A 25,613-nucleotide genomic window follows, 5' to 3' on the forward strand; every position below is an offset into this window, starting at 1 on the left:
GCACTTGAAATGTGGCTAATGTGACATTTGATTTAATTTTACACTTAATGTAAATAGTCATATATGGTTGTCGTATTGAACAGGGTAGGAGATGATGGGGGGGTTCTGCCCACTTAAGGTCATGGAACCCTAGGATGTTGAGCTGGAAAGGATGCTGACTCCAACCATTTCTTTCTGCAGTGAGGAAATTAAGCCAAGCAGGCAAACAAAACTCAGAGAATCATGCTCTCGGCTCTGCACAGAATGCTGTGGATGAGAGAACGATGCCCTAGAGGTGCTCTGGGGCCCCGTATAATCCCTAGAGTCTGTGATCCTAGATGTGTGAGGTTTGATGGGACCTGGGTTATCAGTCAAAAGAGGGGTGAGCAGCTATGTGATGAGGACCTGCATCAGTGGCTTCAGGTGGATGCTGTCTTTCATTCCTGAAGCTACACATCCCCTGCAGACAGTCCAAGGGGTGCGGGTGGGAGAAGACCACCTGTTGAGTCCCATGTCTGTGAGATGGAGGGTGGCAGTGCATACGTGTGTGTGCTTGTGCACCTCTGAACCCGTATGTGTAAGGTGGGAAACCCCCAGGACTGGAGTCAAATGGGCAGTGTGCTAGTCTCTCTCTTTTTTTAGGGCCACACCCATGGCCTATGGGAATTCCCAGCCAAGGGGTTTTCCTGGAGCTGCAGCTGCCAGCCTATGCCACAACCACAGCAACGCCAGATCCGAACTGCGTCTGCAACCTACGCCACAGCTCATGGCAACGCTGGATCCTCAACCCACTGAGCGAGGCCAGGGATCGAACCTGCGTCTTCATGGATATTAGTTGAATTCATTACTGCTGAGCCACAACAGGAACTCTGCAGTGTGCTCGTCTTGATTTTGCACACTTTACTGAACAATCTTGGCCAAATGCTTTCATTCTCCAGGCTTCAGTTTCTCCTCATGTAAAAAGGGAGTGTCAGTAGGATCTCTGGTGGTCTACATTTTCGGGTGTCGGCACCTTAGACTGCCTGTGGAAATGACTATGTGGGGCAGGGGGTTGCAGTGCCTGAGTGCAGAGCCTGAGCTTGAAGCTGGCTTCCATGAGCTGGGAGCATATTCCTGACCCACGGTCCTCTGCCACAGCGCTAGCCCTGGTCCTTGAGGGGCTGGCTGTCTGCAAACTTCCCATCCAAGGTTGTGTAAACAACTCCATTTGGGCCCCAGTGATGTTGGACAGATGGCATCAGCCCTGCACGCAGGAACCTGCACGCGTGAGTGAATGTGTAGTTTGTCATTCTGTCACGTTTCTGTCTGCACATGATCTCACGGCTGTGCCTCCCTCTGTTACAAATTGCCGTGAAGCCAGGTGCCATGAGGCTGTGAACATGAAGTTTTTATTTGTCCTCAAAGCAGGAAGAGCCGATGCTGGGGGCAGGACACACATCCAGGAGGTGCTCCAAGCCCTGTGCCCCTGAGTAAGGACACAAGCATAGGCAGGGTGGGGATGGGTCACAGAGAGTGATGTAGCTCTGGGCTAGGGCCGAGCGCAGGGCCTGCAAGGCAGCAGTGGGCCTCAGCGGGCCAGGGCAAAGCCAATGCGATTGTTACGTCGATCAAACTCCGTGTAGAACTTTCGGATGAAGCTGGCACCAAGGACCCAGACGGGTCCAGTGGGCGGTGGAACGTCCAGACCGTGGAGGGCCAGTGTGCACAGATCATCGTTATTGTAGGGGTCCTGGCGGGAAGCAAGAGAGTTTCCCCACCATTTAAATAAATAAATAAAGTGGGGAAGTTCCCATTGTGGCGCAGTGATTAACGAATCCGACTAGGAACCATGAGTTTGCGGGTTCGGTCCCTGGCCTTGCTCAGTGGGTTAATGATCCAGCGTTGCAGTGAGCTGTGGTGTAGGTTGCAGACTCGGCTCGGATCCTGCGTTGCTGTGGCTCCGGTTCGACCCCTAGCCTGGGAACCTCTATATGCCGCGGGAGCGGCCCAAGAAATAGCAAAAAGACAAAAAAAAAATAATAATAATAATTAAAAAAAAATAAAGTGAATAAAGGTATAGGAGCATAGTATTACTGGGGGAATTTGATGAGAAAATGAAGCTCAGGAAACGAGCATCATTTAGGAGTGATTCCTAAATGTGACTGCACATTAGAATCACCTGAGTTTTGAAAACACTGGTGCTCAGGAACCACTCCCAGAGGTAACAATAGGTACGGGGTGGGGCTTTTTACTGGGATATTTATTTATTTATTTATTGTCTCTTTTGCCTTTTCTAGGGTCGCTCTTGCAGCATATGGAGGTTCCCATGCTAGGGGTCTCGTCGGAGCTGTAGCCGCCGGCCTACGCCACAGCCACAGCAACACGGGATCCGAGCCGAGTCTGCGACATACACCACAGCTCACGGCAACACTGAATCCTTAACCCGCTGAGCAAGGGCAGGGATTGAACTGCAACCTCATGGTTCCTAGTCGGATTCATTAACCACTGAGCCACAATAGGAACTCCTTTACTGGGATTTTTAAAAGCTCCCAGGTGATTAATGTGTAGCCAAGAACCGCTGGTCTAGTCTATATTGTGTACATAATGACATGTCTCTTTTTGAGGGCCCCTGCCCACCCTTCCTCCCTGTTGCCCAGGGGCAGACGGGAGCCTCACCTGTAAGACGTAGTCCGCACTGGTGAGCGTGTAGGCTCTGCCTCCGAGATGGAAGGAGATGTCGGGGAGTGTGGGCACTTGGTTACAGTTCACAACATACTGGTGGTGGGAAGGGTGAATGGAGCCCCCTTGAGTGTGGGAGGTCCCCTAGTGGACACAGCCCTGTGCTTGTGGCCTGATCCCTCTGCTGGAGAGGGCTGGGCACAGTCCTCTCCCTCCACCCAAGGGACCAAACCACACAGGTGGAGCATGTCAGGGGCAGAGAGGAAGGCCTGAAATAGTCTCATTTGGGACCTCATGCTTCCTGTCTCCACCCCCCACCCCGATCCAGGGCGTCCATCCTCCCTCACTCCTTACTTCATCTGTGCTCAGCTCCTTGGCCCCCAGGGTCTCCATGAGCAGCCTCAGGGAGCTAGTGGGACCTGAGATGTAGGATGCCCCGGTATCCACTACCACCATGCAGCCCTCCTCACAGAGCAAGGTGGCCGACCTCACAGACACCCTGGAGGAGGCCACAGTCAGATAGACAGATGGACAGAGGGCTGATGGGGCACCCCCAGGCTGCATAGCATTCCTGAGTGAGCACAAGTGATTGGGGGGCCATGCTGGTGATGCAGTGAAAGATGGGAAATGCATGCACTGGAGAAGGAAAAGTGCCGCCCCCTCCCTCAGCACATGGCTTAGCTCAGGAGGTCCCCCCTCCCCTCTGACCCACATATGTCAGTGTTCCCATCCCTGCACAAAGCAAGCAGAGAGCAAATGTTGGTTGAGCCTTAAGAAGCGGCTGCTTTAGGAGAGAGGAAAGGATGGTAGCCCCACCCCCAGCAGCAGCAGCATTTGGGGAGCGTGAGGAGGTGATTCCTGACCCTTTCATTTTGATCTGCCAGGAGCCAGTCTTGCTGATGCTCACGTAGTGGAAACTGTCCTGGTAATACTGGGGGTCACTGCCGCCCAGCACAATCTCTCCCCCCAGCAACTGGGAATTCCTAAAAGGAAAATCAGAGGCTCTTGGAGACCCACAAGCTCTGGGACTGAGTGATGTCAGCAGCAAGGGAAGTTGGGCACCGGTGCAGGTGAGGCAGAGGAAGGGGGGACGGATAGCAAGGCTGGGAAGCTGTAGAACATACGGCATCTCCGCCTTTCTTGCCCGTCCCCAAGCCCAATCAGAGGTAGTTCCAGGATAATCCAGCTGCACCCAATAAGGCATCCCCAGAGAGGTCATAGAGAAGGAAGAAGCACTAGGGCAGTGAGTAGAATGCAAACAAGATGGAAATCAGCCCCACCCTCGCTTGGGTTTGGGGAGCTGCAGTCTGAGCAGGTGCATGGGGTGTGGGATGGGCCTCTAGGAGCAGTCGGGTGGGGGTGGACAGGGGCCTGGGGTGAGCAGGAAGAGGGGGCGGAGCCCTTTGGCATCCCACAAAGCCTGTAGAGGTAAGTTTTGGGCAGTTGGCATGTGAGATTCTGGGCCAGGTGCTCTGGAGGGTCAGGGCCAAGTTGGGGGGCTTTCCATATCCCTTACTTGGAATTTCTGCAGAGAGAGAAACAGCAGAAGGGAAGCCTTTGTTTCAGGTATGCCTCAGCAGCCTATTGCTAGATGGGTATTATACACTTTACCCTACAGCAGTGGCATCACCAAAAGGTCAAGTCACTTGCTTGAAGTCACCCCGGCGGCGAGGGGGCTGGAGCCAGGGCTCCTGGTGTCCCGTCCAAAGCGGATGCCTGTCCTTTCCCCTCCTCCAAGGGGCACGATGCCTCCCACAGCTCAGGGCCTAACTTAGGGCTGGTTTTCAGCATGTGTGAGTGTGTGTGTTTGTGCAGGGTTTCCCAGCATTTGTAATAGGAGGCATGTGGACGTGCACATGGGTGTAGGTTGCACATGTCTTTGGTGCAAGTGCAACTAGATGCATTTTTTTTTTTTAGGGCAGCACCTGTGGTGTATGGATATTCCCAGGTTAGTGACTGAATCAGAGCTGCAGCTGCCGGCCTACACCCCAGCCACAGCAACACCAGATCTGAGCTGCGTCTGTGATCAGGAGTTCCCGTCGTAACTCAGCAGAAACTAATCTGACTCGTATCCAGGAGGACCACAGGTTTGATCCCTGGCATGTGAACTCCTGATCACAGCTCGTGGCAATGCTGGATCCTTAACCCACTGAGCGAGGCCAGGGATTGAACCCTCATCCTCACAGATACTAGTTAGGTTCATTACCACTGAGCCACAACGGGAACTCCCAACTACCTGCTTTTTTATAAATCCAGTACATCTGCGCATGTGCTAGCACAAGTTTCCGACACTTCAAGCTCACTCTGGGTGTTCCCTCATCATCCCAGACAAAAGGAAGAGGCAGGCCCTCTGCTCGGCAAGGCCTGCCTTCATCCTATTTCCAGGGATCCTCCTCCCTTCCATGGCCTCCAGGTTCCTGTGCCCTCATTTACCTCCCCTGTTCCCCCCACACTTCCGCCCTCTCGCTTTCCACTGGCTTCTTCCTCCACCTGCAGGCACACTCTGACAGCCGCCAGCACTGGGAAACACCCACCCTTCTTTCCTCTGCTTCTCTCCGCAGCTCTGCCCTCACCCCCACCTGACAGTCCCTTCTCTTTCAAGCTCCTCAGGGCAGCCTGCATCTGCTTTTCCCTTCCTGATGCCCACAGCCACCTCTCCGCTGCCTTTGCCATCTGGCCCGGCCCGGCCTCTAAAACACCTCTTCCCAAGACTGCTCCTGACAGCCAACTGGGGGCCTTTTCTTGATCCCTCCCTTTCTCCTACCAAACCAGACTCTCCTTTCCATTTTATCTCTGTGATTTCTCTAGACGCTGAGCCTCCCTTTGGGCCTCACTGCTATCAGCTTCCTGTTCTTTGCCTTATGATCTCTTGTCTCCAGCTCAGCCCGGCAGCTCAGAGCAGATCACAGCTCTGTTCGGCAGCTGTTAGCAGCTTCCCCAAGGCTGGCTGAACTGCACATAAACTCAGCCTAGAGTTGAAAGCGGGTGGTGGGGGGGAGGGTGGAGTTTCGGGCCCTGCTGTTGTTGCTGCAAATCACGTTGTCATGCTTCTTGTCTTCCCTGTCAGATTGTAAGTTCTGTGAGGGCAGGGACTCTGTCTTGTACACTGTGTTCGTGGCTGTACCTCCAGAGCCTCCTACAGTGCTGGCCACATCAGCACCTGCTATTTGTTGAACCAGTGAATGAGTAGATAAATGAAGGAATGAATGAATGAATGAAGTCAGCTCTCCCTGGGTGAGAGGAGCCAGGGACCCTCACAGGGAGGTCACCAGTCATGGCAATGGCTTAGTTCCCATCACTCTCACCCTGCATTCTCCTCTTGTTCTAGGGCAGTGCTGTCTAAAAGAACTTTCTGCAAGAATGTAAATCTCCACCCAACGTGGTAGCCACTAGCCACTGTGGCTATTGCATACTTGAAATGTGTGGTGTGACTAAGGACTTGAATGCCTACCTTTCTTTTTTCTTTTCTTTTTCTTTTTTTTTTTTTTTTTTTTTTTGCCTTTTTAGGGCCTCATGCATGCGAGACATATGGAGGTTCCCAGGTTGGGGGGTCTGATCAGAGCAGCAGCCGCTGGCTTACACCTCAGCCACAGCAATGCCAGATCTGAGCTGCGCCTGCGACCTACACCGCAGCTCACAGCAACACCAGATCCCATGCCATGGATCAAACTTGTCCTCCTGGATACTAGTCAGATTTGTTTCCGCTGAGCCATGACAGGAACTCCTGAATGCCTAAGTTTACTTCATTCTAATTAATTTGAATGTAAGCATCGGCTTCACATTGGGTAGTGTAGCTCTAGCTATGGATTGAATACCACCTGATCACGAACGCATCGAAACCCTGGCCCTGAACTCTCTTCCCACTCTCCCAGCTCTCCTGCCTCCTGCCTTTTCCCAGCCTCTGTCGCTGGAGTCCAGGCCCACCTGCTGTAGTAGACGGAGAAAACGTCCTCCTTCAGCACCTTCTGGGAAAGGATGTGGTCAAAGACGGGGGTGACCCCGCCGACGGCCTGTGCAGGGAAGCCCATGCCCAGAACACCATCGAACTTGGCCAGCATGAAGGGGATCAGGGGCAGCTCTGTGACCTCTCCAAACGTCTGTGTGACTGTGAATCCGCCCACCTGTGGGAGAAAGGACCAGAGGAGACCAAGCCCATGACCCATCCCCTGGCCAGGGTCTGGTCTAGGCTTCTCCTCTGGGGGCAGTGGCAGGGGGAGGGAGGGGACGGACATGCATGCTCCAGCGTGTGAAACTTTGGGGTAAGACCATTTCAACAATCCTACGTGCCAGGCTCTGGGGTCCAGAGAGAACTGGGGTTGCCCAGTGACTGGAAGGGGCAGAGGCTGACAAGCAGTAGTAGAGGATGCCAGGAGCTCCCCAGTGGTCCAGCTTCCACATGGGCAAGACTGGCTGTTGGGCTCCTACCCACATGTTGGGCTAAGGATTTCTTTAGCACAGCCAGGCCTGCTCTTTGAGCTCCGGATTTCACTGAGAGGTGGAGAAGTGAGGGCTCATAGTGATTCCCTCTCAGTCGCATGCATACCCTCCCCCTAACTCTGTCCAGAGCAGCGGCTGGAAAACCCTAGAAAGGAGAGGAGGGTCAGACACAGGCCAAATGACAAAACCAGACCTTGATCCCGAACTCTAACTTCAACTATGACCCGAAAACCCAGGCCTGGCCCCAAAAGTGATGCTGTTCGTAGTGTCCACAGTTCCCCTGACTCTGACCCTGCATTTCGGTCTTAGCATCTGGGAAAGAGCCCAGTCAGAGCTCAGGCAGGTTACATGACTGGAGGCCGCAGGGCTCAGGACAAGCCCTATGTGTGCATTCAATGCAAAAGTCTCCACTGATCACCCAGGCTGAGCCAGGAGCTCAGGTCTGCTCTGCCCCAGGTGCTGCTCAGAGAGAATTACCGGAGAAGGATGCTTCTCGACTCCCCGGGCTCCAAGGAGGGCTGGCCCCCACCTTCCCCAGCCATGGGCCCTGGGGTCGCAGGAGAGGTCTAGGGACAAGAAGGGAACAGGGGTCGGATGACCTGGGACAGCCCCACTTACAGTCACTAGGTCCTGGCTCAGGAAGCCTTTGACCTTCCCGGACCCATAGTGGATGGTGAATTCCGTCCCGTTTTCCACATAGCTGGAGGATTCCGAGGAGTCGTAGAGGCTGTGAATCTCTGCCAGGGGGACATAAGCTCAGGGTCAAGAGAAGCCCAGGCAGGACTGGTGTGTTGAGGCCTGAGTGCAGGGATGGGGAGGCCCTGAGCTCGGAGGCTTGAAAATGTGTTTCACCAGTCAAGGACTGTGTTTCTTGGGCCTCTGTCATGTGCTCATATATCTGAGTTTTGTCTCAAAGTTTTTCATTTGTTTGTTTTTTGCTTTTTAGGGCTGCACCTGCGGCATATGGAAGTTCCCAGGCTAGGAGTCGAATCGGAGCTGTAGCTGCCGGCCTACGCCACAGCCACAGCGACACCAGATCCAAGCCGAATCTGTGACCTACACTACAGCTCATGGCAACGCTGGATCCTTAACCTGCTGAGTGGGGCCAGGGATTGAACCCACATCCTCATGGATACTAGTCGGGCTCATTTCTGCCTCAATGGGAACTCCTCAAATGAAGTATTTTATTTGTTTGTTTGTTTGTTTATTGTCTTTTTTTGTCTTTTTAGGGCCACCCGCATGGCATATGGAGGTTCCTAGGCTAGGGATCTAATCGGAGCTACAGCTGCCGGCCTACACCACAGCCACAACAATGCCAGATCCAAACTGTGTCTGTGCCTACACCACAGCTCACAGCAACGCCGGATCCTTAACCCACTGAATGAGGCCATGGATCTAACCTGCAACCTCATGGTTCCTAGCTGGATTCGTTTCCGCTACATCACGACGGAACCCCCAAATGGAGTATTTTTGAAGTAATTGCTAACACTGGGATGAAGGGAAGATTCCGGTCACAGTAAGCACTCCATACGTTCACGAAGAATTCAGATCTCTCGGTCTCAGCAAGAGTGAGAAATGGCTCCTGGAGACTGCTTTTCTACCTTGGTGGCCATATCAGAAAAACGGGGGACATTTTCTGTGTGACAGGGCAGGGGCTTTGAGGGGGAGGCACCCCAGGTCCTGAGTCTCACCACAGGCCGTGTAGAGAGGGCTGCATTTGGTGGAGGGCACCCAGAGGTTGGCCGAGCCTGTGTCGAAGATGACTTTGAAGGTCTGTGGCGGGGTGCCAATGCCGATCTCGCCATAGTACTGGGTCTGTAGGGGTGAAAGGAAAAGGTGGCTAGAGGGGCCTTGGGCCTTGGGGCCTTGCCTGATCCCACCCTTTGGCACTTGGTGGGAGATGAGACAGACGATGCAGCGTCTCTGGGCTTCCATGTTCCAGCAGAGATGGGGTGGGAGGCTTAGCGCTGCCTCAAGACTTCCCAGGAAGTGGGAGGCTCAGTGAGGCAAGATTGCAGAGTAAAAGTACTGAAAATGAAGCAGGAAGGTGCTGCACGCCTTGGGGAACCAGTGATGAAATAAGTACTCAAGGTGCACTGAGCCTAGTCACAGAAACCACGTCTGAGGTCACACTCCCCTCCCACCCCCTCCTCCCGCCCACTAGTGACACCTGGACGTGAGGCCCAGAGCCTGGATTCTTAAGTTCGAAACCTGACCCTGTCTCAGTGCTCTGCCGGGGCCAGCTCAGCAGGATGGGGCTGAAGAACGGGTGCTGTGGAACTTAAGGAAAAATAGTTAACATAAAACAAGACACAGAGGACATTTATCTTAAGTAAAGGTGGGAGCCAGGGGACTCAAGGTCTCAGGGACCAAGAGCACGGGACTCAAGGTCTCAGGGACCAAGAGCGCCGGGGAACTCCAGGTCTCAGGGACCAAGAGCGCCGGGGAACTCCAGATCTCAGGGACCAAGAGCGCCGGGGAACTCCAGATCTCAGGGACCAAGAGCGCCCTGCCTCAAGAAACCACACTGCTTTTATTGTGAGATCAAGTGAGGAGTGGCTATGGGTGGATGATACAGGGTTTGTTTACTCTTATATAAGTTCTTTTACTATTTAAAAAGCCACTTAGGTGGTAAAGGGTTAAGCTCTTACTCTGACCTCTAGGCACATAACAGTTCTTAAACTTAAGTCACTTATGCCTTTAGGTCTTTGCTCTTAAGCTTAAGTCATTTACCAGCACTGTGACTGTTTCTCCAAGAAGGAAGATGGGATAAAGTAAGACAAGAAGATGGGATAAAGTAAAGAAGGACTAGATGGAGTTTTCAAGGAAACATGTCTTGCAACAGTGCTCCTTCCTGCCCTCTATGCCTCAGGCTTTCCAGCTGTGACATGGGGATTTTGTGAAGTACCTAGTGCCCCTCAGTAACTTGGTCAAAGACAGGGTGGAAAGAGCTAGGAAGGCCTTTGACCCAAGGGAGCAAGGGACCGAGCTGGGCACTCACATCCAGGTAGTTGGTGAGGACCACGGGGCTGGTTCTGTTGCCAAAGGAGAGTCTCTTGCTGAACTGGCTCCACTCAGCACCCAGCCTGGCCATGTCCACGCCTCGCTCCTTCAGGCTTTCCCGGACTGAGGGCATTTTCTTGAGGAAGATCCTGGCCCGTGATGGAGTGAGAAAAAGTAGAAGAGCTCTGTACTCCCCCATTATAATGGTAGAGTTCAGAAGCTTCTAGTATATCTACCCTAACCTTAGTCCAGGCACCTAAGAATCACTCTTGTGCCCTTAACTTTCTGAAAGAGAATATATAGACCTCTGTGGTCACCTGCTCTGGTATTAAAAAACCCTAAACTGGAGTTCCCGTCGTGGCTCAGTGGTTAAAGAATCCGACTAGGAACTGTGACGTTGCGGGTTTGATCCCTGGCCTTGCTCAGTGGATTAAGGATCTGGTGTAGCCGTGAGCTATGGTGTAGGTCGCAGATGCGGCTCGGATCCCGTGTTGCTGTGGCTCTGGCGTGGCCGGCGGTTAGAGATCTGATTCGACCTCTAGCCTGGGAACCTCCATATGCTGCGGAAGCGGCCCAAGAAATGGCAAAAAAGAAAAAAAAGAAAAAAAAACCCTAAACTAACTCCTTCCTGATGTCTAATTTAACTCCTTACCACTGCAAGGCCATTCATTCATTCACTCATTCATTCCATAATCACACATTGAACATAATCACACATTCTCACCTGCTCCAGCAGGCGAGGAGACAGAGGACGAAATGGCACTGACTTCCCCTCTAAGGAGGTGAAGGCTGGGAGTGCCCCCTTCAAAGCTGGACAGGAGGAGGCAATGCCACTCACGGCCTGCAGGTGGCAGCAGGCACCTGCCGTGGCCCGAGGGGCTCTCTGATGCCTTTGGCAGGTGCCCAGCCTGGTGTGTGTGGTGAAGTGGACCCATTGAGCAGGGTGTGGCAGGGGAGAGGCAGGCATCTCCAGAGTGCCTGTGCAGCCTCTTTGGAAAGAGGTACTTTCCTGAGCTAAATCCCAGTTCCTCTGCTTCTTGTCCTGACACTTTCCTTTGGGAGGCCGAATTAAAGACAACTGGGAAGGAGTTCCCGTTGTGGCGCAGCGGAAACGAATCCAACTAGTAGCCATGAGGATGAGGCTTCGGTCCCTGGCCTTGCTTGGTGGGTGAAGGATCTGGCATTGCCGTGAGCTGTGGTGTAAGTCACAGATGCAGCTCGGATCTGGTGTGGCTCTGGCTGTGGCATAGGCCGGCTACAGCTCCAATTCAACCCCTAGCCCAGGAACTTCCATATGCCACAGGTGTAGCCCTAAAAAGCAAAAAATAAAAGCATATATATATAAATATTAAAAAAAGAAACTCGCAGCATACTGAGCTGCCACCACATGAATGCCAAACACTCTGTGCACCACCCCCATCCATGTGAACCTCAGAACAGGTCTAAAGCTGACTGTCATTGCCCTCACTTTATGATAAGGGATGAGGTGACAGAAGCAAAGGAGCAGGGATTCAAAGCGGCGTGTCTGGTCCCGTTTCCCATATAGAGTCTTTTGGGTGCCCATATGAGGCTGTGTGCCCAAACTCAGTGGAACATGTCCTGAGTTGTTGCGGGGGTGGGGGGTGGGGCAGCAGGGAGGTCCCAGGGTTGAAGCCCAGCATCTGGAGCATCCCTCTTCCTTTCCCTGCACTTCCACTGTCCTTTCCTTCTCACACCCCACACGCCCTGTGTACCCCGTGATGCCCACAAAACATGAATGCAACTTTCATGCCTGTTAGTGTAATATTTTAATAACTTGTCACATTTGTAACAGTCTGCTGGTCAATAAAGTATTTTCATAATTATGATCTTATTTAGTTCTCAGCCATCTCATGATTTGGGTAATTTTACTATTCTTACTTTACAGATGGCAAAATGGAGGAGCAGAGAAGCGTTGATCCCTCAGAGGGCTCATTTTCCACTCTTTACTCTGAGCAGTCTCTGCCCTGGACCTTTTTTTTTTTTTTTTTCTTGCTTGCTTTTTAGGGCTGCACCTGCGGCATATGGAGGTTCCCAGGCTAGGGGTCTAGTTGGAGCTACAGCCACAGCAATGCAGGATCCGAGCCGCGTCTGCAACCTCTACCACAGCTCACAGCAACGCCAGATCCTTAACCCACTGAGTGAGGCCAGGGATCGAACCTGCAACCTCATGGTTCCTAGTCGGATTCATTTCCGCTGCGCCACGATGGGAACTCCTGCCCTGGACCTTTACTTTTACCTTTTTCCTTTTAGATATTCCCTCCCGTCTCCCCTTCCCCTTCCTTTCACTCCAGCCCTTTTATCCCTGGGAGCCCAGCATGCACCCCACCTCTGGAAGCTTGCTACACGAACTCCCTTCTCACTGGTCTCACCTTTACTTGGGCTCCCGGTGCTCACAGCCAGCACTGCACAGGCACAGGCTCATGGAGGTGGCGCTGTCTGGTGGTTGTCAGGACATGCTTGAATCCCTTCCTACCTGTGTGATCCTGGGCAATTTACCCAACCTCTCTGGGCCTTTTCTAAGCCTCCATTCATTCCTTTATAAAAGTGGCCGTAATGGTAGTACCTACCTCCAGGGGTACTACCAGGAATCACTGTGCAAGTTAACTGAGCTGCCCGCTTCTCAGTAAATGTAAAAGCCCTTTGTGTAGGTAAAGGCGATGATAGCACCTTGAGAATGAGGTCTGGCACTCAGATCTCCCAAAGAGCCTTACGTTGTGCCCTGCACATAGCAGGTGGCAAAATTCCTGTAAGTATGTTTTGAAACCCTGACTCTCCACCCTAGCCAAATTCCATTGTTTTTCTTTTTTCCTGCACCCAGGAGATGCAGAAGTTCCTGGGCCAGGGCTCCAACTGGCACCACAGCAGTGGTAACACCAGAGCCTCAACTGGCTGGGCCACGAGGGAACTCCTCCATTCTCTCTCTCTCTCTTTTTTTTTCCTGCTTTTTAGGGCCACTCCTGCCGCATATGGTGGTTCCCAGGTTAGGGGTCGAATTGGAGCTACAGCTACTGGCCTACACGACAGCCACAGCAACGCAGGATCCGAGCCGCATCTGCGAACTACACCACAGCTCAACAGCAATGCCAGATCCTTAACCCACTGAGCAAGGCGAGGGATCGAACCTGTGAGCTCATGCTTACTAGTTGGGTTGTTAACCACTGCGCCACAATGGAAACTCCCATTCTTTTCTTTTTTTTTTTTTTTTTTTGGACGAGAACAAGGGAGAATATTTTTACCTTGCTCTGCCTTTATCCTGGGGGTGGGCGCCAGGCTCAGGTTCATGCTGCTGGGAAGCACCCAGTCTCTCCCGTCACACCCCCCACCATGGCAGTCACTCTCCACAAACCTCAGAGCAGGGGAAGGGGGCTTTGGAAACAAAGGGCTCGGTGTGTGCCCAGGATCAGCCTCTTATGTGCGACCTCCCTAAGCTTCAGTGTCCCCAGCTGTAAAGTGGGACTGTTGCCTTGTTGGAGGGATGATTGGAGATGAAATATGAGAAACGATTCTGTGAAATCTTCAGCATTTTATAGGCTTAGCACCTATTACTGTTATCAAACCCTTTCCTGGTTCCATCCACACTCCCCAACCTGAAACCCTTTCTCCACAAAGCCCTCCCCCGCTTTGAGCTGCCTTAAGCCTTTCTTTTAACAGTTGTGACAAATCCACCCTGTAGTATGAGAACAGCTGGTGTTTTCCAGCATGCCTGCACCAGGCTGAAGGATTACATGCAATATCTCCTCCAGTCTTCAAAGCAGCTCTGTAAAATGGATGCTCTTCTTATCCTTGGTTTAAAAATGGTAAATTGAGGAATTCCTCTTGTGGCTCAGTGGTTAATGCACCTGACGGGCATCCACGAGGATGCAGGTTTGATCCCTGGCCTCGCTCAGTGGATTAGGGATCCGGCATTGCCATGAGCTGTGGTGTAGGTTGCAGACGCGGCTCGGATCCTGTGTTGCTGTGGCTCTGGCGTAGGCCAGTGGCTACAGCTCCGATTTGACCCCTAGCCTGGAAACCTCCATATGCCTTGGGTGTGGCCCTAAAATGCAAAAATAAATAAATAAAATAAAAAATAAAAATAAATAAATTTTAAAAACAGGCAAATTGAGACCTGGAAAGGTTCCATATCTTGTTCATGGTTTCAGAGCTAGCTGGTTCTGCTAGAGGAGCAGAATTTAAACTTAGAAATTTCAAATCCAGAAGCCTGATGTTTAACCACTATGTCACACAGCTTCCCTGGTGGACTGAACCATACCTCGCCCTTCTTAGTGATTAGGCTGTGAGCTCCTGGAGGCCAGGGAGTATGTCTCAGTCATCTCTGGATCCGCTCGCAGTGCCTAGTATGGTGGTCTGTGCAGGAAGTGAAAGCTTAGGGCAGGGATGAAAAGACATGGCTTCCAGGCCTGATTAGTGCCATTGTTGGCTGTGTGACAGTGGGCTAGTCACCTGACCTCTCTGAATAAGACCATAAACCTCCCTGAGCGGCTGGACATGAGGACGGCATGCTATTACATATCTGAAAGCCGAGGTGTTTGGAAAACAAGAATCCCTGAGCCCCTGCCAACCCCCTAACCCAGTTACCGACTGAAGGCGCCAGTGTCTGCAGGGAGACCGAAGGTGCAGGAGCCCCAAAGCACCAGCAGGAGTCCCCAGCACGGCATGCTGCTCCACCGGTCCATGCTCCACCTGGGTCCCCAGCCCTTCCTGGGATCCGATGAAGATCCCTTCTCTTTTTATAGTCTCCGCACTTGAGATGGCTGCGATTCTGTTCTGCCCTAATTTATTACCTGGGGGCAGATGGCAGGGCAGCAGTAATAAATCCCTCTGTGGGACCAAGCTAAGTGGGTGAAAGGTGATCAGGTTTCCGACACGGAGCAGGGGAGCTAGAGGGAGGAGGGCTGTGGGAAAGCAGAGCTGTGCCCACTGACGCCAGCAGCCCTGTCCCAGCCTGGACCTGTGACCCCTCAGGGAAGACAGGGGCAGATGAGAAATATCCCTGCTAGGGAACAAGGTCAGGGCTGGGACAGGCATAGAACGGGGGTTTCTAATCCCCCAGACAGTCTCCACGGCCCCTGTCTGGGAAGATCTGTCCTCTTGTGTTAACCTTCACTGTGCTTCTGACCGGCTTCTCCCAGGCTGCATCTCAGCATTCCCGTCTGAAACATGGGTGACTCCTCCTGGCTTATTTCCTGACAGACCCAGATACGGGGTCTCCATCCTGTCTCCCTCCACGTCTATCAGCAGCAGCTGCTTATGGGAAAGTGTCCGCAGCCTGATGGGAGAAGCAGCACCTTGTGTAGCCTCGGAGTAGGGGGCTTGGGGCAGAGGTGTGTTTGGACCTAGTATTGTTGGAAGGACGGACTTAGGGGTTTGGGGAAGCTTCTGCCAAGGAGTGAGGTGAGGCTCCTGGACTTGCCACCCCTGCTCCTTCTTCTGCTTGGGCCTCATGCCTCTCTGGCTGGGCCCTGCCTCTGTTCCTTCCCCTTTCTCTGTATTTCACAAGCAGTCTGAGGCAGCTCAGCACACCCACACCTGGCTCCTAAGTCCCAGGATGGCTGTTATTTATTCAGCCTAGGGTGTCCTCTCCTGGCTTCTCCCTGCTCATCCTTCCGGGCCTACTTCAAATATCACTGCTTCCTGGAGTTCCCGTTGTGGCTCATTGGTGGAGTTCCTGTCCTGGCTCAGTGGTTAACGAACCTGACTAGGAACCATGAGGTTTCAGGTTCGATCCCTGGCCCTGCTCAGTGGGTTAAGGATCTGGTATTGCCGTGAGCTGTGGTGTAGGTCAAAGATGCGGCTTGGATCCCATGTTGCTGTGGCTGTGGAGTAGGCTGGCAGCTGTTGCTCCGATGCAACCACCAGCCTGGGGATCTCCATATGCCACGGCTGCAGCCCTGAAAAGACAAAAGACCAAAAAAAAAAAAAAAAAAAAAAAAAAAAAAAAGAAAAAAGAAAAAAGAAAAAAGAAAAAAAAAAAAAATCACTGCTTCCTCGGTGATGCAGGCACGGATTCAGCCTGGAATCGATGGTCTCTGCCGGGGGTGGGGAGCCCAGAGTGCAGACACAAGCCTTCTAGGAGAGCACAGACCTCAACTGTCCTCTCTTAGAATTATTTCTGTGTATACATCAACCTCTTGCCCCAAATGGAGCTTAATACTTATCAAGTGGCTGACCAGTGACCTGTGATGGGCAGTGAGAGAAGCCCTGGCACTGCTGTCAGGGACCTGGGGTCTGGTTCTGACTACCATGAACATGCTGTGTGATGTGGTACCCTTACCTCCACTCTCTGGGCTGCAGTTTCCAAATCTATATAATGAAGCAGATGCTGGATGGCCCCAGGGTGCCTTCCTGTGCGAACATTCTAGTATCCAAGTCCTGTGTCTTCAGTTCTGTGTTCTCTGCACCGACGGTAGGCAGTAAGGACGTAACCAGAGGAGCTAATCTCTGTTGCTAACATGCTGACTAATTAATGCATCTGGACCTCTGAAATTATCACACGCCTACCAAGTGATGAGAAGAATTTGTTGTTTCTTAGTATAAATTCTTAACTAGAGAATTTTCAAGCACTGTGGTTGGCAGTGGGAGAAGCATTTGAGGGCAGGGGAAGACTTTATAGAACCCCTCAAAATGGAAACATCTGCCTTGTCAGATTGAGTGAATATATATATATATATATATATACATATATATATATATATATATATATATATTTTGTCTTTTGTCTTTTTAGGGCCGCACCCACGGCATATGGAGGTTTCCAGGCTAGGGGTCGAATCCGAGCTCTAGCCATCGGCCTATTCCACAGCCACAGCAATGCCAGATCCGAGCCGCATCTGCAACCTACACCACAGCTCATGGCAATGCCAGATCCTCACCCACTGAGCAAGGCCAGGGATTGAACCCACAACCCCATGGTTCCTAGTCAGGTTCGTTTCCGCTGCACCATGATGGGCACCCGAGTGAATATTTATTAAACGTCCCTGTAGCTCTCAGTGCTCTTTCATTCCTCTTTCACTCATTAGCAAGTATTCACTGAGTATTTCTTTTATTTTTTGTCCTTTTTATCTTTTAGGGCCACATATGGCACATGGAAGTTCCTGGACTAGGGGTAGAATTGGAGCTACAGCTGCCAGCCTACACCACAGCTCTCAGCAATGCTGGATCCTTTGAGCAAGGCCAGGGATCAAACCTCATGGATCCTAGTCAGGTTCATTACTGCTGAGCCACAACGGGAGCTCCACACTGAGCATTCCTTCTACGTCAGACACTTGTCTAGATGTGGCATTACAACAATGACAGGAACTAACATGGTTCCTTCTCAGCAGCCCTGTGAAGTGGGGACCCTCACCCCCACTGCTCATACAGGAAGCTGAGGCTTCAGAGAACTTAGGGAAGGAAGAGCTGAGCTCTTTATCCTGTGGCTCTGGGCCCATTCCTGGGACTGTGGGTGTTAGACATGGGATGGAAAGGAGAGGAGTGCTGGGCTGTGGCTGAGTCTGAAAGCTGAGCCTGACAAGCCCAAAGAGTTTTCTGTGGGAAAGAAGGAGCTTTTTAAATCCCCAGCTGGACTGCGGTTTAGACACCCAGCACAGGGCAACAGAACCTCATCTGTATTTCAGGTCAGTACTCAGGATTCTTCTAGAGCAAAGTCATGGCCAGGTGGTCAAGGCAGCTGGTCAAGCCCTCTGCGGCCTCAGACTCTCGGACAACCAAAACCACCCTTCCTGCCCACATCCTCGCCTCCTGCCAATGTGTGCAGTGCACCTGTGTGCTGGCCCTGGGACCAGCAGTGGGCACAAGCGTGAATAAGAAAAGTTAATAACCAGAGTTCCCGTCATGGCTCAGTGGTTAACGAATCTGACTAGGAACCATGAGGTTTTGGGTTCGATCCCTGACCTTTCTCAGTAGGTTAAGGATCCGGTGTTGCCATGAGCTGTGGTGTAAGTTGCAGACGCGGCTCGGATCCTGCGTTGCTGTGGCTCTGGCGTAGGCCAGTGGCTACAGCTCCAATTAGACCCCTAGCCTGGGACCCTCCATATGCTGCAAGTGCAGCCCTAGAAAAGACAAAAAAAAAAAAAAAGAAAAGAAAAGAAAAGAAAAGAAAAGAAAAGAAAAGTGAATAACCACCCTGAGAGAGGGATGCCTAACAATGTGAGGCCACTGAGAGGGTAACATGGCCTGGAAATGACAGTCTCTTGTTTCTCCTGGTGGCTCCGGCTCAGAGGCTGGGAGGGGCAGCCGTTCCATGCTCTTCTCCGAGGCTCCTCTCAGTCCCCCTCCACTTCTGTGGGCCAGAGATCCTAAGACCAGACACCGGTGACCGCATCCCAGCGAGACAGTTTGTGGCTTGTAGTCGGAACGAGCAAAGATCCTAAGAAAGTGGATGACGGCTCCACGGATGCTTCACTGGGGGCGAGAAGCCCCAGGATCATAAAGACCTTGAAGGATTTTCTGTGGGAATCAGAGCCAGACCCGTGTGTGTAGCCCCACCATATAGAGCTGACGTCCAGGACGTGTGGCAAGGAGGAGAATCTGGTTTTATTTTTGTTTTGAGGAAGAACAGCACCATAGCCAGGGCTGCCAATGAGAGTGAGGGCCTTGTAGGGCTCAGCTGCGATGCTGGACTTTTTAGGATTCCATGTGTCCCAATGCCCTGCTGGGTGGTCCGACCAGTTCCGCCCCCATTTCCACAGTTGGGGTGGACTGATCCAGAAAGGCGGTGGGCCGGCCTTGAGAGTCTCCCTCTGAACTTGAGCCTGCTGGTGCCCTGGGCTGTGGGTGGGAAGGCGCGTGGGAAGGGACCCTTCTCAGGTTATCTCTCAGGCCCCATCAGCCCAGAGGTCTGGTGTTTCTCACAGAAGCCCCCTAGGGTCCCACATCCAGGCCCCAGGCTGCGTCGCCTCAAGGTCAGGGAAGGGATGCTGGCAGAGGCAGAGGGAAGGGCCATGTCGCACCTGCCCTTTCCCCTGGGGCAGACCCATGACGTGAGAACCTTTCCAAGAAGCGTAAATCCCTCGAAGGCTAGTCCTTTCCTCTCTCTTCGGATCCCATGGCCACGGCAGGGGTGTGCAGAGTGGGGGGCTTCCCGAGGGCACGTGGGGCTCCAGAAATCTCTCAGGAGATAACTGGCCCCCAATCCCACTTTGCTCCATGGTAATGAGCCCAAGGGCATTTGGAATTGTGAGCAAGGCCTACTAAGGGGCCCGTGAAGGTCAAGGGTGAAGGGAGAGAAAGCTGGAGGGACAAAGAGCCTGCTTTCTGCAGCTTTGAAAGGAGCGCGTGGATTTCTTCCCAGCCAGCGTTAGTTTAGGAAAGTTCTTGCCGTGGCCACTGCTCCGGGGAAGGTGGTCAAGAGGTTGGACTTACTGTGGCACGGAGTTGGGGGGCCGGTCTTGCTTCTGTTCATAAAAAGCAAAGGGGGAAGCAGGAGAAAAGGTAAAAATGGACATGTCTTTCCTTCCCTGTCCTCCTCCCCTTGTCACACTTGGCTCCCCGTCCCTGGAGGGTGCAGCTGGTTCCTTGGAAGAATTTTTCAATCAGATGGGAATGCTAAACTTAAAGAGATGAGCAGCTGGGGACTTGAGAGGGGAAAAAAAAAGGACCCAGAATGGAGTTTAATAACCAGGCCAGGGCTGCCTTGTGTGGGTGGACCCTCCAGAGGGAATAATTACTTGGAAGGCATTGGGGCTGGGACCAGGAACACCTTGAAGCTGGGGGCAGGGCTGCAGAGAACCAAGTGTCCTTAGCTGTTTGTTCTGGGGAAGCTTGGAGGAACAGGAATTCAGCCAGGGTTGGGGTGATCCCAACCTGAGGTCTGCTGGAGTGGGGGCCCAGGAAAATTGAAGGTGGATCACACAGGTCTTGAGAGTGGCAGGGGCCTGGGGGGAGGACAGAATGGGCAAAGGGGCAGGGGGCTTGGTGGGAGAGTCAGCTCAAAGGAGTGTTCCTGTAATGAGATGTACCCAATGTGGTGGGACCAGACACTGTATTCTGAGGCGTGAAAGCTAGAAACATAATCAAATGCTTTTCCGGAGTTCCCGTCCTGGCTCAGTGGTTAGCGAAGCCGACTAGCATCCATGAGGATGCGGGTTCGATCCCTGGCCTCACTCAGTGGGTTAAGGATCCGGCATTGCCGTGAGCTGTGGTGTAGGTGGTAGACACGGCTTGGATCTGGCATTGCTGTGGCTGTGGTGTAGGCCGGCAGCTATAGCTCTGATTTGATCTCTAGCCTGGGAACCTCCACGTGCCACGCATGCAGCCCTAAAAAACAAAACAAAACAAAACAAAACAAAAATGAGAATGAGTCTTTCCAGCCCAGCTCCCAAACCCCAAACCCCATGCCCAGCCCTGCTCTACAGAGGCAATGCCTTTCAACCCTCTCAGCTATTTTGCTCTTGTTGATCATCCATATTCCTAAAGATTAAACTTAAACTTCTTTCTTTTTCTCTTTTCTTTTCTTTTTTCTTCCTTCCTTTTTCTTTCTTTCTTTCTTTGTCTGTCTCTCTTTCCTTCCTCTCTTCTATTCTCTTCCCCCCTACCCCCGCCCTTCTCTTCTCTTTTTGTCTTTTTAGGGTCGAACTTGCCGTATATGGAAGCTCCTGAGCTAGGGATTGAATTGGAGCTGCAGCTGCCAGCCTATGCCACAGTCACAGTCACCCCAGATCTTAGCCATGTCTGTGACCTACACCAGATCCTTTAACCCACAGAGCAGGGCCAAGGATCGAACCTGAATCCTCATGGATACGAGTCAGGTTCTTAACCCACTGAGCCACACAGGAATTCCTTAACTGCCATTTCTTTTCTCTTCTTTTTTTTCTTTTCTTTTTCCACTTTTTAGGGCTTCGCCCAAGGCATATGGAGGTTCCCAGGCTGGGGGTAGAATTGGAGCTACAGCTGCCGGCCTACACCACAGCCACAGCAATGTAGGATCTGAGCTGTGTCTGCTACCTACACCATAGCTCATGGCAACGCTGGATCCTTAACCCACTGAGCAAAGCCAGGGATCAAACCTGCAACCTCTGGATACTAATCGGAGTTGTTTCTGATGCACCACAACAGGAACTCCCTGTATACACTGCTTGTTTTATAAATGTTTTCTGAGCCCCACTGAGGAGATTCATTTATAGACTAATTTTCTTCATGGTATCTCTGGTTTCTCTGTGTTTGCTGGCTTTGGTCTTCTCTTCCAAACAGGAAGTTTTCTTCGGGGTCCTGGAACAACTTGGCTCTCCATTCATGGTTAAGAGAGAGAGGTGGAGAAACACTGTGTAGGGGCAAGGTTCACAGCTGGTGCACCCCTCTCTCGATGGGGGTTCTAAGTAGGCATTTCCCTGGGGCACTGCCACAGATTGAATGTCTCCCAAAATTGTATGTTGAAATCCTAACCCTCAATGTGATAGTATTAGGAAGTGGAGGGCTTTGTGGGTGATTCAGTCATGAGCGTGGAGCCCTCATCAATGAGATTAGTGTCTTTTTTTTTTTTAAGGCCAAACTTGCAGAATATGGAAGTTCCTGGGTAGGGGTCAAATCGAAGCTGTAGCTGCAGGCCTGCACCACAGCCACAGCAACACCAGATACGAGTTGCATCTGAAACTTACACCAAAACTTACAGCAATACTGGATCCTTAACCCACTGAGCAAGGCCTGGGATTGAACCCACATTCTTATGGGTACTAGTCAGCTTCTCAACCGGGTGAGCCACAAGGGAACTCCGAGGTTAGTTTCCTTATAAAAGAGACCCTTCTTCCTTTCCATCATGTGAGGACACAACAAAAGCGCAGCCATCAATGAACCAGGAAGCAGACTCTCACCAGGCAATGAACCGGAACCCCTTGATTTTGGACTTCCCAGACTCCAGAACTGTGAGAAATACATTTCTGTTGTTTGTAAGCCACCCAGTCTGTGGTACTTAATTAAAGCAGCCTAAAAAGACCAGGATAGGAACCTTCCAATGTCAGTATCTGTCAGAACTTTCCTATTTGATGACTTGGTCCTTGCTGCCCAGATTCTGGGAAGAGATGGGGACTGGGCTAGGGGCTCACCCAGGCAGAATCTCACAGTTCACCCTCTGTTTTCTCTTTTTTTCCTCTTTTCAGTCACTCTCTTTATCCCCATCCTTATTGTGCTGTGACTCCCGTGAGTAGAGGTCCCTACCTGAGTCCTTAGAAGAGAAACCCTCTAGCTTCTCCCCAGTGGGATAGCCTGGCTTTGCTGGCTGGAGAAAGGGGACCTGGGGAGTCTCATTTTCCAGGTAGAGATGTTCAGCCATTCCCCTGTTTTCAGTCTAGAATTTGTCCCAGACACCTCCAAGTATAAAGACTGGATCCTGGGTGACTCCTTTTTGCTGGCTCTGAGGTTGTAGCTTCCTTTATTCTGCTGAGCCCTCTGTCTCACTTCCAGTTTCAGTACCTGGTGATTAGTTCTCATCTGCTGTGCTTTCCTGTCCCTTCTCTGTGTCCTTAGGAATTTATTCCTCTCTTACTCCTTTGCTGTCTTTTAAGGGGCTTAGGGACCAAGCAAACATAAATGGGTCAAAAGTGGTACTTTTTTTTTTTCTTTCTTTTTGCAGCCACATCTGCCACTTATGGAAGTTCCCCGGGCCAGGGCTCAAATCAGAGCTGCATCTGGGACCTACGCCTCAGCTGCGGCTATACTGGAAGCTTAACCCACCGAGCAAGACCAGGGATGAAACCCACAAACTCACAAAGACAACATCAGGTCCTTAACCCACTGAGCCACAATAAGAACTCCAAAAGTGGTACTTTTGTACATTGCAAGATGTGTGGACGAGACTATTGTTAAGACTATACTGGACAGGAGTTCCCATCATGGCGCAGCAGAAACAAATCCGACTAGGAACCATGAGGTTGTGGTTCGATCCCTGGCTTCACTCAGTGGGTTAAGGATCCGTCGTTGCCATGAGCTGTGGTGTAGGTTGCAGATGCGGCTCAGATCCTGAGCTGCTGTGCCTGTGGCATAGGCTGGCAGCTAGAGCTCTGATTGGACCCCTAGCCTGGGAACCTCCATATGCCGAGGGTGTGGCCCTAAAAAGACAAAAGACAAAAAAAAAAGACTGTACTGGACAGATAATAGAGAAAACATGGACAAGCAGAATCTGAGAAGGAGATGAAACTGGGGGGCCCTTTGTTGTGCTCTGGCTTTCCCAAAAACCCAAACAGTCCTGCTGGCTTCCAGGCTCTCAGCTCTGAGCTGAGTATGGAAGCCCTTTGGGCTCTGATGTCTTTAAAATGGGAGAAGGGGGAGTTCCCTGGTGGCTCAGCAGGTTGAGGATCTGGTGTTTTCACTGCTGTAGTTCTGGTTACTGCTGTGGTGCTGGTTCGATTCACATACTGTGGATATAGCAAAAAAAAAAAAAAAAAAATGTCAGAGAAGCGTATGCTAGCTCCCCTGGGACTTGATATATCTCACCTACCTGTGACCAAGTCTGGACCTGGGCAAGCTGCTTCCAGAGAAAGAAAGTGACAGACAGAGGCGAAATTCAGATGCCTGGCACCTTTGAAAGGAGGAGGGCTGCTCTGGGGATTGCTAACCACAACCATGATGTCGTCAAAGGAGTCAGAGAAGGATGGGGGTAGAGTTACACCGGGTGCCAGAGACCTGCTTCCCAAGATGCATCATTCAGGAAAAGGGAGGGCCCTGCCACACAGCAGGGCCAGAGAAAGGAAAGACTGGTGTGTAGCAAGATTATGGTATTTGGCATTAGAATGTGAGAGTCTAACGCCCTGGCTCTGTGTGATTTTGGGCACACCATTCAATCTCTCCAACAATGCTGCTCACCTCAGGCCATTGTTGTGAGGTTCAGATGGAGCAGCCCTGTGCTTGGCACAGGATAGGTACTCAAATACGGCTTGTGTTTTTGTTTGTTTGTTTTTATCTTTTTAGGGCTGCACCCAAGGCATATGGAAGTTCCCAGGCTACGGGTATATCCAAGCTATAGACACTGGCCTACACCACAGCCACAGCAACATGGGATCCGAGCCACACCTGCAACCTACACCACGGCTTACAGCAACGCCTGATCCTTAACTCACTGAGAGAGGCCAGGGAGTGAAGCTTTGTCCTCATGGATACTAGTCAGGTTCATTTCTGCTGAGCCACGACGGGAACCCCAGACTGTGCTTGTTAACATATTAAGAGAGATGCTAGAGGCACAAATCTCTCTGCCTCCTCCTACCCGCCCCCGCAACGCCTCCACCCCCCCCCCCCCACCATGTTCCTCTGTTTAGGAGCATGAGACCAGCTCCCTCCCACTTTACCCCCCACCCCCCACCCCAGGGAAGGATGCCCAGGCCCTCCCGGTATTTTGCCCCTTGGGGACTGCCCACTGTCCAGTGATCCCAGGAAGGAGCAGATCTGAGCACGCCTAGGCAGCCCTACCTCCAAGTCTTTGGTCCCTGGTGCCCTATACTCAGAGCCCAGCCAGAAGTCTCAGGAGGTGAATGGGAGTCCCTGGGGCCCCTCCCAGCATCCAATGTGCCCTGCACCTTCCCTCCCATCCATTAAGAGTCAGGCTGGGAGCCTCATGGAACCAGTGATCCCTTCATCCCATGGAGATCCTCACCCCTTCACAAGTCATGGGACCCCAAACTGCAAAGCCTGGAGTCTCACAGGCACAGGGCAGGAGGCACGGGATAGGTGGACCCAGCTCTCCTCCTGCTTACCTGCTGGAGGAGCTAGAACAGAGGTCCTGGAGGGCACTTGTGTGCAGTGGGAGCTGATAAGGCCTGGAATGTAGTTAGAGGGGCCACGCCACACACAGGGTCACACAGACACCTGCGTGTCTCTCACATTTACCCTTCTTACACACAGCTTTGCATACACGGACCTGCTGCTGCTTCTTTTTTTTGTCTTTTGTCTTTTTAGGGCTACATTCCAGGCATATGGAGATTCCCAGGCTAGGGGCCGAATTGGGGCTACAGCTGCTGCCTACACCATGGCCACAGCAATGCCACATCTGCGACATACACCACAGCTCATGGCAACGCCAGATCCTTAACCCACTGAGCGAGGCCAGAGACTGAATCCACAACCTCATGGTTCCTAATTGGATTCATTTCCACTGCACCTCGATGGGAACTCTCAGACCTGCTTCTTATACCAGAGAACACATTTCACGCTCTTGCCCCTGAAGCAACACACACACACTCTCTCTCTCTCTCACACACACAGACACAGACACACACACACACTTGCCTTTCGTTAGTTTACATTTAAGGTCATGAGGAGGGTTAGAGGGGATCACAGGGAGTTTTGTAAAATTAGGCTGGCTAAGAACAGATTTTAGAGACCCATTAGCCTCTTCCTACTTGCAGATTCATCAGAGAAAGGATTGGTCCAGAGAATAGAGAATAACTCACTTAACAGAATAGGTGGGGGGGGATTTAATTCCTTTCTCAGAGGTACAGAGACATGCCCCAGTCTGTTTGGTGGATGAAATATCAACAGCCTCACCCTATCATGCCGTGCTGGAACATGAGCTCACAGCAGTTCAGTAATTT

The 25,613-nt window shown here is 51.8% G+C and overlaps 1 protein-coding gene across 1 annotated transcript; it reads right to left on the minus strand.

Annotated features, from left to right (window-relative positions):
* Positions 1-1,345: 1,345 nt before the first annotated feature.
* Positions 1,346-14,801, minus strand: REN (renin). The gene is made up of 9 exons (XM_021063212.2): positions 14,677-14,801; positions 10,076-10,226; positions 8,766-8,889; positions 7,693-7,811; positions 6,562-6,758; positions 3,501-3,620; positions 2,992-3,136; positions 2,635-2,733; positions 1,346-1,708 (listed from the first exon to the last, which is right to left on the minus strand). The coding sequence occupies exons 1-9, from the start codon at positions 14,772-14,774 to the stop codon at positions 1,547-1,549; spliced, it is 1,215 nt and encodes a 404-aa protein (XP_020918871.1). The 5' UTR covers positions 14,775-14,801; the 3' UTR covers positions 1,346-1,546.
* Positions 14,802-25,613: the final 10,812 nt, after the last annotated feature.

The sequence above is a fragment of the Sus scrofa genome, chromosome 9 (assembly GCF_054392235.1).
Source record: "Sus scrofa isolate SSC_HxYL_T2T_F1_AM1 chromosome 9, Sscrofa_HxYL_maternal_Yorkshire_Landrace_v2.0, whole genome shotgun sequence".
Taxonomy (NCBI): Eukaryota; Metazoa; Chordata; class Mammalia; order Artiodactyla; family Suidae; genus Sus; species Sus scrofa.